The sequence below is a fragment of the Myotis daubentonii genome, chromosome 3 (genome assembly GCF_963259705.1).
Source record: "Myotis daubentonii chromosome 3, mMyoDau2.1, whole genome shotgun sequence".
Taxonomy (NCBI): domain Eukaryota; kingdom Metazoa; phylum Chordata; class Mammalia; order Chiroptera; family Vespertilionidae; genus Myotis; species Myotis daubentonii.
The window spans coordinates 186,796,255-186,816,021 of record NC_081842.1 but is presented as its reverse complement, the minus strand read 5'-3'; the positions used below and the strand labels follow the sequence as shown (position 1 = coordinate 186,816,021).

At 49.3% G+C, this 19,767-nt stretch overlaps 1 protein-coding gene across 2 annotated transcripts in view; it reads left to right on the top strand.

The window, feature by feature from the left end:
- SLC5A9 (solute carrier family 5 member 9) overlaps positions 1 to 19,472 on the top strand; it is a 33,682-nt gene extending 14,210 nt beyond the window's left edge. The window contains exons 11-15 of one of the 2 annotated variants that reach the window (XM_059689656.1): positions 142 to 292; positions 2,038 to 2,206; positions 5,628 to 5,843; positions 7,341 to 7,506; positions 12,730 to 19,472. In XM_059689656.1, the coding sequence (XP_059545639.1) occupies positions 142 to 292; positions 2,038 to 2,206; positions 5,628 to 5,843; positions 7,341 to 7,506; positions 12,730 to 12,938 (911 nt within the window). In that variant the 3' untranslated portion in view covers positions 12,939 to 19,472. The remainder of the gene's footprint in view (positions 1 to 141; positions 293 to 2,037; positions 2,207 to 5,627; positions 5,844 to 7,340; positions 7,507 to 12,729) is intronic. The other variant, XM_059689657.1, reaches the window with a different exon arrangement.
- Positions 19,473 to 19,767: the final 295 nt, after the last annotated feature.

Genomic DNA, 19,767 nt, shown 5'->3' with positions numbered 1-19,767 from the left:
TGTCTGCTGGGTGGGAACCTCAGCCAGCACTTTCCCATCCCACTTCCACCCAGACTCCTGGCTCTGCGGGCGCTGCAGCCTCCATGGTGCCCAGCAGGGCCTTCACGGCCAGTTGTCCACGGAGACCTCATCTCTCCCCAGGTCTGCGGGGCCTGATGATCGCCGTGATCATGGCCGCCCTCATGAGCTCGCTCACCTCCATCTTCAACAGCAGCAGCACGCTGTTCGCCATTGACGTGTGGCAGCGCTTCCGCAAGAAGGCAACGGAGCAGGAGCTGATGGTGGTGGGCAGGTGCGCTGGCCCGTCCTGGGGCGCCCCTTCTTGCAGGCAGACCCTCTCCCCTCTGCTCCCTGCCTGGCTTACCCTGGGAGGTGTGGCTGGGTTGGGTCCAGGACTGGCAGTCAGAGCACTTAATTCTAGCACCAGCTTCCTCCCTGACCTCAGGTAAGTCCCTCCTGGCTCTGGGCCCCTCGTCCCCGTCCAGAACAAACTCTCTTCCCTGCCTGTTCAGCTTTCTCTTGCAATTGATCAACAGGGTCAAGGAGAGAAGCTGACAAAGACTTAAACAGTGAAAGATGAACTGTATAAATGGGAGGAAGCTAGCAAGCGGCTCACCCTCCAGGTCTCTCGGACCAGCTGCTATCCCAGGATATCAGAAAGGCTTTAACTTACTCCATCAGTCTCACCCAGAGCACCCGCCTTGGGTCATGCCTTTGTGCTGGGGATACAGGGAGGATGTGTATGGCCCTGCCCTGAGGATGGAAGAGTTTAATGAGAAAGGCAGTAACACGGGCAGTGCAATGAGGGACCCGCATTAATGAAGACATTTGTACGAAGTTTGTCTCCAAAGAAGGTAGAGCCTCCAACATCAGGCTAAAGAGTTTGCCTTTACCTTGTTGGAGTCAGTTTCATGCTTTTCAGAGTATAATGGTGGCTAATTTTTCTTTGTCGCCCCAGGCTGGGGATTTGTAGTTTACATAGAGTTAAGGGGCCCTTTCTGAAATCTGTGCTTCATAACTTAAGGCTCCATAAATAACTCAGGTTTCTGGACTAACGTGTTCATTCCCCCCTTTGGGAAGATGGTCTCTGAGTTTAGGTAACTTTCTTTTTCCCACCTCCCTGCCTTTACATGCACTATTCCTTCCACCACAGTGCCTTCTGCCCACAGCTGCCCAATAGTCCCGCTGCCTGCTTGCTCATAGGTTTTGCATGCAGGACAGATGGTGCAGGCGAGGATGAGCAGGAGGGAGGTCACTTGAGTAACTGCTGCTTTAGTGGGGGCCTGAGAAAGAGAAAATGAGAAGAAAGAAGAGGAAAGGATTGGTGTGCTGAGAGATTTCTAAAAGAGTGTCCTTTGATATTTGCACACTAAACTGCCAGGTTTTAGATACTCATTTCATCAACCAGTGGGGTTCTGGTACCATCTGCTGGCCATATGCATTATTGCACTCAGCACATCCAAGAAAAGTTTTTCATCAACCTGGTCACACACCTGCAAAATCATGCATGGAGTGCATGTTGAGGACCTGCGCCTGAGCCTGGATCAGTTGTGGGGGAGTCAGGATATGAAAGTGGAGTCTCTTTTCTAAGCTAACTGGCAACATAAGGAGGAGACACTTAGAGTTGGAGAAGCTTAGAGAAGGAAGAAGTCACTGGAGTCTGGAGCCATCCTGGAGAAGGGGGCTGCTCTGCACAGGATTTGGTGAAAAAGAGAAGGAAAGGCATCCCAGCAAATATCCAGAGGTCATTTACTGAGGTGGGTGGTGGGGTGAAAGGTATGGATTCCTCTCTGAAGAGCAGGTCTATTTAAAAAGCCTTGACCTCTTAGGTCCTAGAATTCTGATATTCTGGGATTTCAAGTCTAAATTTCTGGACTCATCCTTTGGGATTCTAGTTCCTAACATTCTCTGATTCAACAAGAATGCATTTCGCCCCATCCTCTCTCTTCCTGGCTCCCAAGCATCCCCTTCACCCCACCCCACCCCACGCTCTGCCACCCTGAGGGCTCCTCACAGCACCCTGTGCCCTCCTGGCAGAGTGTTTGTGGTGTTCCTGGTCGTCATCAGCATCCTCTGGATCCCCATCATCCAAAGCTCCAACAGTGGCCAGCTCTTCGACTACATCCAGTCCATCACCAGCTACCTGGCCCCACCCGTCACTGCCCTCTTCCTGCTGGCCATCTTCTGCAAGAGGATCACAGAGCCTGTGAGTACAGCAGTTCACTACACATTAGGAGAGCTGGTCTGGCCTAACCTGGCCTCTCTGTGACCTTGCACAAACCAACTGCACCTTCCCCACCCATAGCATCTGGTCTAGATTCATTCATTCACTCAGTAAACATTTATAAATCTCCAGGTTTCTCTTTTTCTTCTCATTACAGCAGTCCCTTTAGCATTTCTTGTAATTCTGGCTTGGTGGTGATGAACTCCTTTAGCCTTTTTTTTTTTCTTTTGTCTGGGAAGCTCTTTATTTCACCATCTATTTTGAATGATAGCCCTGCTGGATAGAGTAATCTTGATTTCAGATCATTGCTTTCCATTACCTTGAGTACTTCATGCCATTCCCTTCTGGCCTGTAGAGTTTCTGATGAGAAATCAACTGACAGCCTTATGGGAGCTCCTTTGTAGGTAACAAATTGTGTTTCTCTTGCTGCCTTTAAGATTCTCTCTTTGTCTTTCCTTTTTGGCATTTTAATTATGATGTGTCTGGGTGTGGGCCTATTTGGGTTCTTCTTGCTTGGGACCCTCTGTTTCTCCTGAACTTGTGTGACTTTTTCCTTCACTGGGTTAGGGAAGTTTTCTATCCCTTGCTCCCTTCTTTCCCCTTCTGGCACACCTATTACGTGAATATTGTTACGTTTCATGTTGTCCCATAACTCCCTTAAGCTGTTCTCCTGTTTTTTCCATTATTTTTTCTTTTTGGTTCTCTGTTTGAGTGATTTTTTTCTACCCTGTCTTCTAATTCACTGATCTGATCCTCAGCTTCCCCTAATTTTCTGTGTAGTCCCTTTAATGTGTTCTTTATTAGTGCTATATCATTCTTTATTTCTGACTGTCCTTTTTTCATAGTCACTATATCTTTTCTCATGTTATTGAGTACCTTTACCATCATTATTCTGAACTCGATATCAGATAAATTTCTTATCTCCATTTCATTTATCTCCTCTTCTGGAGAATTCTTATTTTCTTTCATTTGAGGGTTGTTCTTTTGTCTCTCCATTTTGGCTGCTCATTTGGGTTTGTGGCTGTGTATTAGGTAGATCTGCCCCCAATCTCTAGTGCAGGATATTATCAAACATTGTTTCTGACTAATTAGATCCAGCAAAGACTCAAAGCCTCCAGAGACCTGCCTCTGCCTGCAGACTGATTGCATTTGGTCTTGAGTAGTCCTCAGGCAATCATCCACAGGTGTGGAAAGAGGTTTTCCAACCGGGTGGGTCAATTGCTTCTGCCTGGAGGCTAACTGTTATTCTCAATCTCTTAATGGGCCTCACAAACTCCATACTGTGGGGCAAGGGGTTTTCCAATAGAACGAATGAGTCAACTGCCTTCCCCCCAGGCAAAAATCACCTGCATAGCAAAGGTCTGCCTGAGAAAGATGACCTCCCCAGCATGAGTGAATGATTCAGCACAGGAAACCAGGGTGTCTGCTTTCTGAGCTCTAGCCCCAGAGCCCCCAACCCTGGCTTCTACTTACACAGCTTCAGTCCACTCTGCCCTTCCTCTGCTGGAGCACAAAGAGAGTAGCTTCACGTAAAATTTTGTGCATTGGCCCTTTAAGAGAATGCCTGCATATGCAGCCATCACTCCCCAGCAGACAGCAACCCTGCTGCTTTTCACAGCCAGGTGTTTTGTGGGCACCTTTCCCAGTTCTGGTGTTCTCTAATGGGGGACCCAGCTTGGGGATTAGACCCCAGATTTCTCAGTGGCAACCCCCCACTGAGATATTACTCTGTAACTACAGCTGCTTTCTGTGGGAGCCAGTCTAGCCTTTTCACACCTCTTCCCTTCCTACCAGTCTCTATTTGGTCTCCGCTTTCCAACCTTGGTTCTCTCCAGCTGTCTTCAGTTGATTATTTGGGTTTTTATTTTTTATTTTTTTGCATTTTAGTTGCAATTCCTATTTGGTCCTAGGAGCATGTCTGTATAGCATCCACTTACTCTGCTGCCATTTTTAATCCCAGTGCCCTCTTGTGGACATTTTGAGAACAGCACCCAAGTAAGGGATTTGTTGCAGTGGTGCCTTCTTGTAGATGTTCTGAAAACAGCACCCTAGTAGAAGAAGAAAAAAAACATTTATCAATCTGGGATGCCATATTTATAAGGTTCATATAGGTCTGCCATCACTAGGCCAGCCAGGAGGAAACATAATTCAATAAACAATAAGAAGAAAGAATAATGGCTGCTAGGATAGTAAAGAACAGGAACACCTAACCTATAAGATGCCTCGGAGAGGGTCAGAGAAGCCTTCCTGGAGGAAGCAACATCTGAGCTGAGACATGAGGGATTATGAGACGGGGAAGAGTATTTCAGACATGAGGAACAGTGTGTGGAAGCTCAAGACAGATTAGAAAATCTCTAGGCTCTGTTTCATCTCTAACATTATGAGTTTATATGCAGGCAAAAAGAAAGCAATGATGATGATGAAATGAAGTGTGAACTTGCAGGGGTGCTTACATACATGTTATTCATGAAACTGCACTGAAATATAACAGAAGCCTGGGAGGAGCTCGAGGTAGGAGGACTATAACCCTGATTACTCCCCAGAACAGTTTAGAAAAACCCCAGATCTTCTGGCTATACAGCCCAGATCTGGGGTCAGGAGGAAAGGGACATCATGGACAGGACTCCACAGGAGCCACGTGAGAGCCTAAGGTGATGGCCAAGGAGATCATAGGAACACCTCTCCCAATGGACTATGAAGGAAGGTGTCCACTGGTGCCTTCTGTTGGCAGAGGTCTGATCTCCCTGCTGACAGTCACGGTGCACAGCAAACCCCAATTGAACTATGGATGCTTCTGCTCATTGCAGAATTTTTGAAATCTAGATTGGCATCTGAATTTTAAAAATATAACTCTTACATAAGGAAACAGAGTTTAGGGTTGAATAGTGTTATAAAGAAGACATGGGAGGTGCCAGAGTTTTCTTTTGTTAATATATATATATATATATATATATATATATATATATATATATATATGGCAAAATACAGCGAAAAAATAGAAGCAACACTGATTTCTGATTTATCATAATAGAAGGTTGTTCCTTGCTTATTACAAAATCATATTCCATTCTGCTTGAAGATTAAGCATCTACACTTATTCATTTCTCCTATCGTTGCACATGAGAAAACTCTGAGGCAGCAAGGCTGAATCACTGCATCAGTTATTCTGGAATGGAGTCGGGGTCCAAATCATGGTCCGTCTGACTCAGGAGCCCATGTTATTTCCTATACCCCACTCTGTCTGCCTTTACGTTAGGACAAAGCCTTAGCATTAATTCACTCCTATGGACCCGCAAACACAGTAGCAACCAGTGGGAGAGAGATTTGGGTGCAGAGTGGTTTTAATCTTCCTAGGGCCTCCCATCTGGATCTCACCCCTGCCTGGTCTGCCCTCTCTCCACAGGGAGCCTTCTGGGGCCTCATGTTTGGCCTGGTGGTGGGGTTCCTGCGCATGATCCTGGAGTTCTCCTACCCAGCCCCAGCCTGTGGGGAGGTGGACCAGAGGCCGGCTGTGCTCAAGGACTTCCACTACCTCTACTTTGCCCTCATCCTCTGCGGCCTCACTGCCATCGTCATGGTCACCGTCAGCCTCTGTACAACCCCCATCCCTGAGGAAAAGGCAAGTGGAGTGGTCATACTTACCCCTCCCCCCCAAATGCCTCCCCATCCCCACCACCAAGTTTTACTCCATTGGGTGACGATCTTACCTGTTGCCGTACAGATGTCCCGGGGAGGGGGAGCTCATTGGGTTATTAATTCCCAACTGAAAAGTAATTCATTCAATTGAAAGATTACTCAGTGAGCATCTACTAAGTGCTAGGCCTGTGTTGGAGTTACAAAGATGAATGGTCTCGCATACCATCTGTCCACAGTGAGGTGTATGGGCGTCACAGACACCCATATAAACAGTTGCTCTACCAAGAAGAAAAGCAGAAGTCCCAGTCTCAAGGCTGAGCACAGAGGAGAGGCAGTCACCCCTGGGAGAGTTCCTGACAAGGCTACTTTGAGTTGGATCTAGAAGAATGGGTAGGGATTGGTTGAAGAGTCAAGAAACAATATATGAGAAAAGAAACAGAGTCTACCAGAGTAAGAGCTTAATTGGGAGTTCTCCCCTCTCCCATGCTGACAATTTACCTGTCCTTGGACATGAGGCCCAGTCTTCAGTTCTGAAACTTTTTTTTCTTTAGAGCAAAAGAGCATTCGTTTGCTCCAGCTGCCATAACAAGGTACCACACACAGGCTGGGTGGCTTAAACAGCAGGAATTTATTTTATCACAGTCTGGCGGCTAGAAGCCTGAGATTGAGGTGGTATAGGGTCCTCTCTGAGGCCTCTCTCCTTGGCCTCCTCCCCCTGTGCCTGTCTGTGTCCTAATCTCTTCTCATAGTGACACCAGTCCTATTGGATTAGGGCCACTCGAAACACCTCATTTAACCTTAATTGCCTCTTAAAGACCCTATCTCCAAGTAGCGGCTCATTCTGAAGTACTGGGAGTTAGGACTTAAACACATGCATCTGGGGAGGGGAACACAATTAAGCCCGTAACTAAGAAAAATGCCAGAAGCTGGGCCCTGAAACACTGAGCAGAAATCAGTATGAACACCCCTCACCTGTGTGGTGCCTTAGCGGTTACAACTCTTACCCTGGTGGCACTAATTCCTACAACAAGCGGGTCGTTCACAGGTGAGCCAGGGGAGGCAGCTCGCTTTATTTCTTGCTTCACTTTTGCAACGGGCTCCTGGCTGAATCCCTTCAATTCTTTCTAAATCCCAGGACTCAGAGTCTCTTCCCTGTTCCCAAAGTCTGCAGTGACTCTCCATTGCACCGTGTTTTTAAGAGAAATCAACTCCTAGCCTGACTTTGGAAGCCTTTTGTCATGGGGTGCCTGCCTGCCTGCACCTGACTTTGTGTGTTTCAGCACGTGGCGTGGCTCAGGGAGAGCAGGTTTTCAAAGGAAGTGGAGGCCAAGCGAATAGCCAAGCCTCGCCTCCCAGCTCCACCCTTGCTCCTGGCACCCCTCCCGGCTCTGAGGTTCCCCCATGAGTGGCCCTTCTAATTTTACAGCGTGACTTCCCTTCAAAGGGAACTGAGTCAAGACAGCGTTTCCCTTCCCTCCAGCTCGCTCGCCTGACGTGGTGGACACGGAACCACCCCCGCTATGAGCTGGAGAAGGAAGCCCACGAGGACACACCAGGGACATCGGAGATGGAGATGCCACCTGGTGTGCACCCTGCAGGAGGCGGAGGGACCCAGAACCCCAGCCAGGGCCCGGAGCAGCACGGAGGTAGGCTGAGGGAGTGCTATCACAGAGGAGTGATGGGGACAGATACTGGGTCACAGGTCCCCTAAGACCCCATTTGGATATTGTAGGAGTCCATACACTATCTTTCCTCCGTTCCCACATGCCTGTCAAACAATGTGAGGAATAAGACAAGTAAGGCAGATGGGAGCCAAACATCGCCCCCATTACTGATAAAGTGCAGGTGGAAAGACCTGGTTTATATCCACGGGGAGGTGCACTTCCTGACACTGAGCCCCAGCATTAGACAGGGGGACCCATCAGTCACCTACCCATGAGCACTGCACTGCCCAGGAGGTGGGCGGGAGTGAACCAAGTGAGCCCTCCTTATCCTTCCCAAGCCTGCCACAGGAGGTCCCTTCACCTCTCCGGGTGGAATGAATCTAAGGGCAGAAAATCAAATCAAATCAAAGGGTGTAACATTAATTGAGTCCCTTCCATATGGAAGGAAGCCTCAGGTATGGCAAAGAAACAGACCCCCACACACACACATATCCATTTTATTATTTATTTCCTATTGTAATTCTGCCTAGAATTACACAAAAGCATGGTCATCTTCACAGGAAGAGAGCAGATGTGTCTGTACGGTGTCCGCCTGAGCTGCTGGTGGGCCATACAAATACTGCCTCCTGAAATTTCTTTTATTATTATTATTATTTATAATTTTTTTAATTTTTATTTTTTTAATCTTTATTGTTGAAAGTATTACATATAGCCCCCTTTGTCCCCCATTGACCTCTTCCAGCCTACCCCTACCCCCCACCCTAGGCCCTCATCACCCCATTGTCTTTGTACATGGATTGTGCATATATGCATATAAGTTCATTGGTTGATCTCTTCCCACCCACTCTCCCCTGCCTTCCCTCTGAGGTTCGACAGCCTGTTCCTAAATGTGTTAGAATACATATGAATTCAATGTCCTCCGAGACCACACAGTCTGAAGTCGGAAGTTGACATAAGACATACTGTAGCTGGTTTGGATGCATGCGTCTATGAGCTCCCTGCAGGGTGCTTGGACACCAATGTTAAGGTATTCTGATTTAGTGATACCGTAGAGGTTTCCCAAAGTGTAAGCTTGCCAAGGAAAAACTGATGTCAGCAGTGGTAAAATCGTTTGCAATTTAAAGCCCCACGTCAATTTCTCTTGCCCTGATGAGTTAAAATTTTAATGAAAGTTAAGTCCTAAATGTACTTCCTGCCTCAGATGGAGGAGCCCAGTGCTGGGTGGAGTTGAGGTGCCTTCAGAGGCTGCCCTCTCCCACTGGGGTAGGCAAGAGCTCCATCTGGGCTTCAAAAAGCGTCTTCATTCCATCCCCAGCCGCTGGTGTGACAAACTTAATAATTCCAGCAAGTTTAAGGCATAGGTAATGTTATCCGAGCTCCGGTTGTTGGCCCCACACGGCTGCCAGCTACGCCACTTGGCTCCCACGTCTTTGCTGGATTCTAGGAGCCCTGAGCTTCCCTGAGGCCTGAGAAGCCTCCACCATTCTTGAGCCCTTCAGCTTTGCTTAGGACCCTGACTCTACAGAAACAGCCACTTGCCTAGAGGTTATGACATCATAAGCTCCAGAATATGAGCTCTACTGACACCTAAGATCCAAGCTTCTTTTTGTATTTTCAAGATCCAAGCTTCTTGACCAATCTATCCACTATTTTTAAAAAACTATCCATAATGGGGAATGTAATCTTTTATAGGCTCACTTTTATAAGCACCAATGAAGCTTGAAGTCACCAGCCCTAGTCTAATCTGGTTCCCCAATTTTGCTTTGCAACATGTAACTCCTTAACTCCTTTTCGAGCTTTGTGGTCCATCTGCCAGATGTTAGGGTCTCAAAACTCTTCTCATCCCTTCACCACCAGGACCAGGTCTGGTCCCTATAAAATGTATGTTGTGGAAGAAGCAGTCTGAGAGCACAGCTCTTTGCAGGCAAGGCAGCTGCCGAGAGGAGGAAGGAGGAAGGGAAGAAGCCGAGAAGGTAGCTCCCAGAGGGAAGGAGGGTACAGCTGTACTCTCCCCAGCCCAGCTCCACAACTAGGCAGATTTGCACAGTCACGGGCATCCCTGCCTGGTGGCCCCAGGTCCAGGGCAGAGCCTCTCTCTGGAGCAGCAGAGAAATGACTGCTCCTTGTGGGTGCCTTGCTCCCGAAAGGGACAGAAGAGGCACTGAGTCAATCAAGTTCAATGAGAGAAATCCCTCCCACCGACCAGGAGGAGGGAAAGGACAGGGAGAGGCAAGAGCCCCTTTCCTGCCAAGGGACGTGGGGGGTGGGGAGGAAGCACCATCTGTGAAGGCTGCAGGCAGAGGAAGCCTCGTCTGCACCACACTCAGGTTAAAAAGTGAAATGGCCGTACACTTCTGAGTCCTAAGAACAGGAACTCAAAGACAAATTTAAGAACAGCAGAGCAGATCCAAAGGAAGGATGCACATCCAAGGCTACAGATAGGTTTAGCTTTATTAAGTGACTCAAAAGAGAGTGCTGGGACCGGCTTGTAATAGAGCTTAGTGCACTGAGAGATGGATTCGTCTTATTCCTCTTCGTGCAGCTTTGCGGCTACATGACCATAAGCAGGTAGCTTCCTTTCTCCAAGCCCTTTCCCTCCTCTGTACAGTGAAGGAACAAGACTTCATGGTAGCCAGGGTCTTCGTATCCCTGAGACTCCATAGTCACATTGAACTCACCAAGTGCCAAGTTCCAAAGCCATCCTATCTAATAAAGAGGGAATATGCTAATAGACCCTCATGCCATCGCAAAGATGGCGGTGCCCACAGCCAATAAGGAAGGAATATGCTAATTGACTGCCACACCCTCAAAGATGGCGGCATCCACAGCCACAAGATGGCTGGCAGGGGAGGGCAATCAGGCCAGCAGGGGAGGATAATTAGGGGTGACCAGGCCAGCAGGGGAAAGTAGTTAGGGGTGACCAGGCCAGCAGGGGAGGTCAATTGGGGAGGACCAGGCCGGCAGGGGAGGGCAGTTAGGGGTGACCACGCCAGCAGGGGAAAGTAGTTAAGGGCGACCAGGCTGGCAGGGGAGTGGTTAGGGGGTAATCAGGCTGGCAGGGAGAAGCAGTTAGGGGCAATCAGGCAGGCAGGCAGGCAGGCAGGCAGGCGAGCAGTTGGGAGCCAGCAGTCCGGATTGTGAGTTGGACATCCCCCAAGGGGTTCCAGATTGGAGAGGGTGTAGGCTGGACTGAGGGACACCCCCACCCCCGTGTATGAATTTTATGCACTGGGTCTCTAGTGAAGATAATAAAACATTTCCAGTGGGCTGGGTTCAACCTCAGTGAAAGGCTTTTTATTTGAATTTTATTTTAATACTAGGGGCCCGGTGCACGAAATTCGTGCACTGGGTGTCTGTGGGGGGGAGTGTCCCTCAGCCCAGCCTGCCCCCTCTCACATACTGGGAGCCCTCAGGTGTTGATCCCCATCACCCTCCAATCGCAGGATCAGCCCCTTGCCCAGGCCTGACGCCTCTGACAGAGGCGTAGACCCCCATCACCCTCCGATCACCTGATCGGCCCCTTGCCCAGGCCTGACGCCTCCGCCAGAGGTGTCAGGCTTGGACAGGGGACCCCCATCCCCCCCAATCACTGGCTCTGACCCCCGCCCAGGCCTGAGGCCTCTGGCCCAGGAATCATGCCTGGGCAGGGGACCCCCATCTCCCTCTGATCACTTGCTCCACCCCCCACCCAAGCCTGACACCTCTGACCCAGGCTTCAGGCCTGGGCAAGGGGACCATCATATCCCCCCAATCCCTGGCTCCGCCCCCCACCCAGGCCTGATGCCTCGGCCAGAGGAGTTGACCCTCATCACCCTCTGATCACCAATCACCGGATCGGCCCCTTGACCAGGCCTGAGGCCTCCGGCAGAGGTGTCAGGCCTGGGAAGGGGACCCCCAGCTCCCCGCGTTGCAGGCTCCACCCCTGCCCAGGCCTAACGCCTCTGGCCTAGGCGTCCGGCCCGGGCAGCAGGGACCTGCAGCGGCAGCAGCCCCATGACCGTGGGCTCTGCTTTAGGCCCAGGCAAGGGACCCGTAGCTCCCGGGACTGCCAACTTCAACCGTGCCCAGCTCCCATCGCTGGCTCCACCCCTACTTCCTGCTATCACTGGCCAGGGCGGCAAAGGCGCCTGATTCTCCGATCATGGCTGGGGGGCAGGGCAAAGGCGGCCCCAGGGCCGCCTTTGCCCTGCCCCCCAGCTCTTAGCTCCCCCCTGGGTTTCCGATCACTGTCAGTGGCAGGGGGCTTCTTCTTGCTTTCCCTTTCGCCTCCCTGCATTGTGCCTACATATGCAAATTAACCGCCATCTTGTTGGCAGTTAACTGCCAATCTTAGTTGGCAGTTAATTTGCATATAGCCCTGATTAGCCAATGAAAAGAGTATCGTCGTACGCCAATTACCATTTTTCTCTTTTATTAGATAGGATACTATCTGTTAATCCAAAAGGACTTTGATAATATTTATTTTCTGTATTCATTCTTTTAAACTTAGCTTTTAGTGAAATGTGCTCCCTTTTAACTCAGAGCGAGCCCCTTCTCCAGGCTGGTGATGTCGTGTGCATGTGGCACAGTCTTGGGCATATTCAGAGCATTGCTTTCCCTAGAGTCTGTCCCACTGCTCAGCACTGTGACTCTTTAAGGTGCTGTCAAATCTGCATTCTCATTCCATGAACAGAACAACCTGCAGAACAGGGCATATGCCCCTGACCTATTTGGGAGGGAAAGACCCTGGGCTCAGAGAAGCTAAGAGGTCGGCATGTGGCCTCAGTTAGGGGATGGCAGGGGCCCTGGAATGTGGCTTCCAGCCAGTGCCCTGCCCACAGCATTGTGTCTGTCTGTCTGGCTCCACTGCTGCCTCCTTCCTTGGTGGGGTGATGCTCCCCACTGCGTCCTCATGTGGCTCTGTGATCTGAATTGGGATGAACAGCATTATCCTCACCCCTTAACACACCACCATGGAGATGCTTCTGCCGATGGCTGGGTGCGTGTCCAGGGTCAGAGCTCAGTGGAGTCCCAGCTCAACACCCAGGCTGTGGCTAGCAGGAAGGACTAAGTTGATTGTTTCACAGCTCCCCTCTTTCTGTGCACTCATCCTTCTCTACGGTTTGTCCCCTCTCTCTCCCTCCCCTGCTCTCTCATCACTCTCCTTTTCGACCTTGCCTTGCCACTCCTTCCTGCTTCCCTCCCCCTCTGGCCTTTGTCCCTCAGCCCCTCGCAGGTCCTGCGGAAAGCTGCTCTGGGGCTGGTTCTGTGGGCTCTCCGGGGTCCGGGAGCCGGCCCTGAGCCCCGCGGAGAAGGCCGCGCTAGAGCTGAAGCTGACCAGCATTGAGGAGGAGCCGCTCTGGAGACGCGTCTGCGACGTCAATGCTGTCCTCCTGCTGGCCATCAACGTCTTCCTCTGGGGCTACTTTGCCTGACTTTGCGGACCTGGCTTCACCAGATACATGAAACACAGCCCAGCCTGGCCGGGCACAGACAGGCCTGCCTCCCACCTTGCTGTCCAAACTGCAGACCCCCCAGGCTGAGACTGCAGGACGCCTGGAGAGCCCCGGACCCAGCCTGCACGCGTGGCCGGTGGTGAAATGGAGGCCCAGAGAGAGCGCTGGGCCTGCCCCGGGCCACACAGCAGGATCCTCCCTGGTGTCCTGGCTCCGGCTCTCTTGCCATTGCATTACCTTAAAGTCCTACCTCAAAAACCCTGTGTCACCTTCTTGGTGAGTCTTCTCAGAGGCATTTACTCAACATGTGTCTTGAGGTTAGAAAGTGAAGGGTACGAGAAAAGGAATAGTGAGCAAGTTGCAGAAATCCACGTGCATCTTTGCTCACCCATATCCCTTTCTTCTCCCCCTTCTCCATCCTTTCCATCACTGGTTCCCAATCCCACATCAACTATTCCTGGCAGGCATGTACCCAGAAGGACCTTCCACTTCCACTGGGGGCTCCATGTGGTGGCTGCCAGGCCCACAGGAGTGAGAGCCCCGGTGGGATCTAAGCATGGTGACAGGTGGTGCTCGGGGAAGGGGTTTGGGGTAAGGGACTCTCCTTGGCACTACTCCAATCTGCCTATTCCCAATCTCACCTCCAAACATGTGCACATCTCCACGGCCTTGAGGAACTGAGGGAAATCATGCCACAATCAGGAAGCAAAAAGTAGTGGAAAATGTCTAGATTGGAGGGTCCCATGGGCTGGGCCATAGCTGGTCCATCTGTCCTCTGTGTGCGAGAGCAATGGCACCTTCCTTGTGGGTGCACGTGACTCCTCACCAGGGGTTCACAGGTGGCACCCAGAGCTTGGGCTGCATGTCCGCCCCTCCGTGCCCTCTTGTCCAGGTGCATCTGTGCAGGGCACCACCTGCACACTGTGAGTGGCAGCCTTGCCGTGCTGGGGAGTGACTGTGTCTGGGAGGTCAGCAGAGGTCACTCAGGAATGAGGTTCCCTGCTGAACTTGGGATTTCCTCGCCTCTTCCCTGTATGGCCGCACTAGTCTCTTAACTGTTATCTCTGTTCTCGGCCTCTCCTCTTCCAATTCACCGTATGCCCTATAGCGAGAATAATCTTTGTAAAAACATATCTTGTGTCATGTTCCTGTTCCAGGTTCCCTCTGAGTGATGTTTCCTAGCTAGGCATGAGGCCTTGCTAGCAAGACTCCCAGGGTTCAGCCTTGGGCTCCCTGCTTTACCCCAGTCAAAGGTAACCTGTTCTCTGCCATGGTTAAGAGCAGGGACTTGGAAACCTGAACTTCTGGAACTAAACCTTAGCTTGCCACTTGCTAACTGGATCATATTGACAAAGTAGCTTAGCCTCTCTCTCAGTTTCCGTTCTACAGAATGGGGATGGCAATTGCAGTTACTTCATAGAGTTGAGAGAATCATATGACTTAATTCACATAAAGTTTTTAATAAAGTACCTGGCACATAATTACAGTGCTCAGTGAACAGTCGCTATTATTACTACCATTAAAAAGTAGCAGGTGAGGGGCACCCAGGAGGCCTGGCACACATAGTCATGATATTTTAGAGCGAGCACAGCATGCTGTCAGAGCAAAGGGGAGGGGCACTGATTTTTCCTGAAGAATCAGGAAAGGCCAGATTGGAACTGGACTTTGGAGGATGAACAGGAGTTTTCTAGGAGGAGTCATACAAGGTAGAAGGACAGGGTGTGCAAAAGTGCATGCAAGGTTCCCACAAAATAGCGGTATTTACTCATTTGCAAATACCAACCCTATACATTCACTTTCCCCTTATATATCATGCCTCTCTCTCTTCTCTAAGACAGTAAGCTTTCCTGACCAGGGACAGGAGAGAATGGGCATTTGGCCACTGTAGCAGTGGCTGTGGCCGCCCCACTCATGTCCCCAGGCACTCACCAATCCTGTGTTGGCAACTTCCTGCTGAAGCCCTTGCAACTCTCCCCTGAGGGCTTTCTCTGGCTGTAGACAAATCCTGGCTGCCTGCAGAGAACAGTCTGGAAATGCTGGGAATTCGGAGCCTGGGAGCAGCCCTCAAACAGTGGCAAACAGGGGGAGTCCGTGGCTGAGCACTGCCAGTCCCGGCCCATCCAGAGGGACAACTCAGAGGCTTGATCTAAACCATCTCCAGCGGTTCTCAGGGGACCGAGCCCCAGCCGCCCAGTTAGTCTGCTCATGACCACATCTGAATAGCGGCCTTCCCTCCCCTGTCTCATGCCCCCTCTCTCCTGCATTGTCTCCTGGGATCCCCTTCCAAATAAACCACAAACTTGCATCTGGCTTCATGTATTGCTTCCGAGGAAAACAAATAAGAGAGTCTTTTACAACTTGAGGGTGCTCTGTCCTAGCTTAATTTTGCTATAAGTTGCTCTGTGACACCCTTCCCCCACCCCACCCCCGACTCATACCTCAGTTTCGGCATCCTTAATAAGAGAGGTTTAAATTATATTAGATGAAATCCAAGAAGCCTTCCAATGCTGACATTGTGTGCTGATTCATTCCCACATTTGTCTCCTTGGGGCTGGGGGTGGGTGGGAGTGGAGGGGGGAGTGGAGGTGTGCAGGGGAAGCCAGCCACATGCCAGCCCACTTGAGTAGAAACAGCGCAAATAGAAAAACACTGAAAAGTCGTTTTCAGAGAATTGAAATGGCTTTGCCAGGAGCAATAATAACATTAAGAAGTAGCTTTGGACTGTGAAAGGGCAATGTTTAAAAACAAATGGTGCTCTTAAAAAGACTATGAAGAAATGTTTTTGAAAGTGATTTGCAATTGAGCTGGGGCACAGAGCACTCTAATATGTGAGGCCCGTGACTGTGTCCCTGGGTGTGAGAGTTCACGCTGGTTGGAAGGGGGTGGACACCGCTCAGAAGCCAGGGCGCGAGTGTCAGTTTCCCATTAACCTGGAAGTGCCGCCTCTCTGGACGTCCAGCCCTAGGTGAGATTACTGCAATTTCTTCTTTTCTCCAGAGTGAGAAGCGGGAGCACTTTAAAGGTTCTATATAAATATAAATCCTAGATACTTAAATGGAGCTAGTTACAGTTTACTTTCATATTTCAACATCAAATCTCAGCTTTAGCCCAGACTCACAAAGTAGAAATGTCAGATTTTTACTGTGTGTGATCTTACATAAAATCTACAAGCTTCACTTGAAAAGGGAAAAACCCACCAGTACACTCCATCCCCTGAATAGAATACAAACGCCCTCCCTGGTCCACCTCTCAGGAGGGTTTGCACGTACATTTTAGAAGTATATGCATCCAAAATGGGAGGGAGTCTCAGGAGTCAGCTAGTTTGCCCCCTTTTCCTCCTTGTCCAGGTTCAGGATCTCTCTGAGCAGCCTCCCTGACAGGCAAGGCTCCCATCCTGTGCTTGGTGAGGAGGTCAGGGCTGTAACACCGCCTTAAATCCCTGCTCCAGGCAACAGCCAGCCTCACGGAGCTAGTATTAGATCTGTTTCTGTTGGAGGCACTGATGTTGCCCAGAGGGTCAGTGATTTTGGGATAGTGCGTTACCTGGGACTTTATTTTGTGGGGAACAGGGAAAGGGCAAGGGAGAGGGCGAAGCTCTTTGTCCAGTCAGGCTTCTGGGAACTGGCTTGGATCCCGTGTTATAACAGAACTTGCAGGGGGAGGGGGAGAAGTGAGGACAGAGGACCTGTCTCAGCTGTGGGCAGTTCTGTGAAGAGGCAGCCTTCAACCTGTTGAGGATTCCGGCGGCCACACAGTCCCCTTCCCAAGGTCTCACCCCTTCAAGGGCAGCCCATATCCAGTGACTAGTAAGTATAAAGATGAGGCTCTTTCATGTGAGACTACGTTGGTGGGCCTTTTTAGCTCGAGGCCCCGAGGGCCTGGCCCCGCTGCCATCAGACCTATGTCACAGCTCACTTCCCTCCGCCCAATCCTGTGTCCTTCCTCCCACTGGGACGGATGCAGGGCCCTCCCTAATAAACAGCGTGCACACCAGACTCCATCTCAGAGTTCGCATCCCACCTGTGAGGGGTGTAAGCGGCCAGCCAGCTCCTCTGACCTTGGCTAGCCGTGGCACTCACTGATCCCCCCTCTGCTGACTAGACCTCCACAGACACTCCTAACAAACCACAAGCCTGTGCCTTCTCCTGTGGACTGCTGAGTGGCGGTGGCTGTTTTCTGTTTTACAAAATAGTGTTAACGGGCTCCAATCAATCCAGTTGGACAAGTAATAAAAAAACGACTGTGTGTTCAGCAAATAATTCCATCCCAGCTGCCCAAAGACCCTCATAGCAGAAACCATGAAGCCCTGTGTGTCTTATTTTCTCTCTGCTGCACCCTTGAAGTGTTTGCTGACGTTGGGAGTCTGGTAATAATCACTGTCCCTAGCCATGTTTCTCACTCTTCAGGAAATTCATGGCCGTCCCACACTGAGGTCCGATGTTCTAATCGGCCAATCCATTCTCAACTTCCCAGCTTTTGGATATAAAGGGGGAAGAAAAATAAACCTCTGTAAACTTCAAGGTCACAAAAACTGTGCTAGAAAAAGTTCCCCATGGAAACACTGGATGGCCACAGAAGACAGGTTTTACTAATAGAAGTAAATATATTTGAGACTTCTATGCACTGGCACAGATTGAATGAACCAAAACCAGGGACAAAAAATTGCTCATTCAAAACCTTTAGAAGGGATTTAATTTTTTGCGTGCTTTCTTTTGCTTTGGTTTATTTGTTTCTGTCTTCGTATGCTTCCTTCACAACAAATCTGAAGCCCAGTAAATTAGGCAAAGTGCATCTCGCATTGTACTCAAATTACTCTCAGAACACAGATTGCGTAATAGGGTAGAGATGCATAAGCCGTTACAAATCAGAGGGATTTCAAATGGATTCAGTCTTTAAAATGTAGCTGCATGAATAACAGTAGCTGATGTTCACTGAGCACTGTGCCAGCCACGGTGCTGAGTGTTTCTATGAATTACCTTGATTAACCCTCCCCACCCACCTGAGACAGGCAGGACCCCTGTGTTCAAAGTGAATGATGCCCTGGGCCTGAGTTTTATTTTCCCTTTCTCAGTGGAGATGGAAGCAGAGGCTGATTCAGCACCTTGCCTTGATCTCACACAGTAGGTGCACAACTCCCCCAGCAGGCTGATTGGACTCAGCCGGGCTCTTACTGCCCTGCTCTGTGCCCGCTCCTCTGCTGTTATGAGACTTAATTTAAATGGTAGGAGAGGTAGTCTCTACTTCACAACTTCCTCTACCTTTGTTCTGGCTGCTCTCTGCCTGCACCATCCTATACATCTCTGCCTGCTGAAACCCCATGCATCCTGTAAGGCCCAGCTCAAATGTTTGTAGAAACTTCCCTGTATTTATTAGAATTAGGGTGAAGTGTTTGGAAGGAATAAGAAACCAGTCGCCTATTTCAAAATGGCTGCACGGAATACACAACGCCCTGCATTTCAGCTCTTTCATTTGTGTTGTGGTAGAAGAAAGGTTTCCATTTTAGAGAGAAAACACTGGGTGTAAATAAAATGAATCCTAATGTCTGTATTGGTGGTATATTGCTGCAAATAAGAGAGAGAATCTGATATTTACACCTTCTTTCCCTCCCCCATCTCCACATTGGTTTATAATCAGTACAGAAGAACTGCAATTGATAGCGTGTGCTATTGCCGAGCAGCACCAGTAGTCCCTTCATTGTACTCGCTTACATCTGGCAAGACCTCAGGTCTCCCTGGACCCATTTTCTCTCTGTGTCTTATGAACATTAGGAACTTCGACAGGCCACCTCCTTTATAGTCACATATAACCTAACCAGCCCGAGAACCGTTCCATGTGTCCGGTTTGCTACTTTACTTCTGACAAGTCCTATTAAAGAGAAGGGGATAAACTGACTTGCGTTGCATACAAGATGTTGCCTACACCAACGCCAGGCAGGGAGGCAAGATGAACAGCCGGAGCATATGGCCGTGAGCCGGTGGCAGAAAGAAACTCGTTCTCGTGAGCAACAAGGAACATCTTGAAACGTACAAGACATATGGGTTTTTGGAAGAAGACTGAAGTGTTTCATAATAAAAACAGGACAAAGTGAACCATGAGTGCTGAACAAAGTTTTAATTGAAAATGGGTTTTAGTCTTCAATGTGAATATACAATATGCTCCACAGATGGATTTTATATTTAAACCTTATCCAAACCAAAAAGTAAGTGAGACAAATAAAGCTTCTGAAAATGGCATAAAGGCTACAATGTATGTAAACAATGGAGAGTTCGGGTACAAACAAACAGGGAGGGAGAAGCACCCTCTACCCCTCATTTTCTGCTTGCATGCTGCACAAGCAGATCACAGAACCTACCTTCGCTGTGAACACACTCTCCTCAGTTTAAGTATATAATAGACCAGTGATGGTGAACCTATGACACGCGTGTCAGAGGTGACACGCGAACTCATTTTTTTGGTTGGTTTTTCTTTGTTAAATGGCATTTAAATATATAAAATAAAAAATAAAAATATAAATCTTTGTTTTACTATGGTTGCAAATATCAAAAAAATTCTATATGTGACATGGCACCAGAGTTAAGTTAGGGTTTTTCAAAATGCTGACACGCCGAGCTCAAAAGGTTCGCCATCACTGTAATAGACACAATTAGGAAACAACCTAATTGCCCAACCACAGAGAAATGGTTTAATTACTCTACAGGATATCCATGCAACATTAGATAGCCCTTAAAAAATACATTTATGCATCATTTTAGAAAAGGAAATATGCTTATATTAACATTAAAGTAGTAAGATAACCAATTTGTAAAAA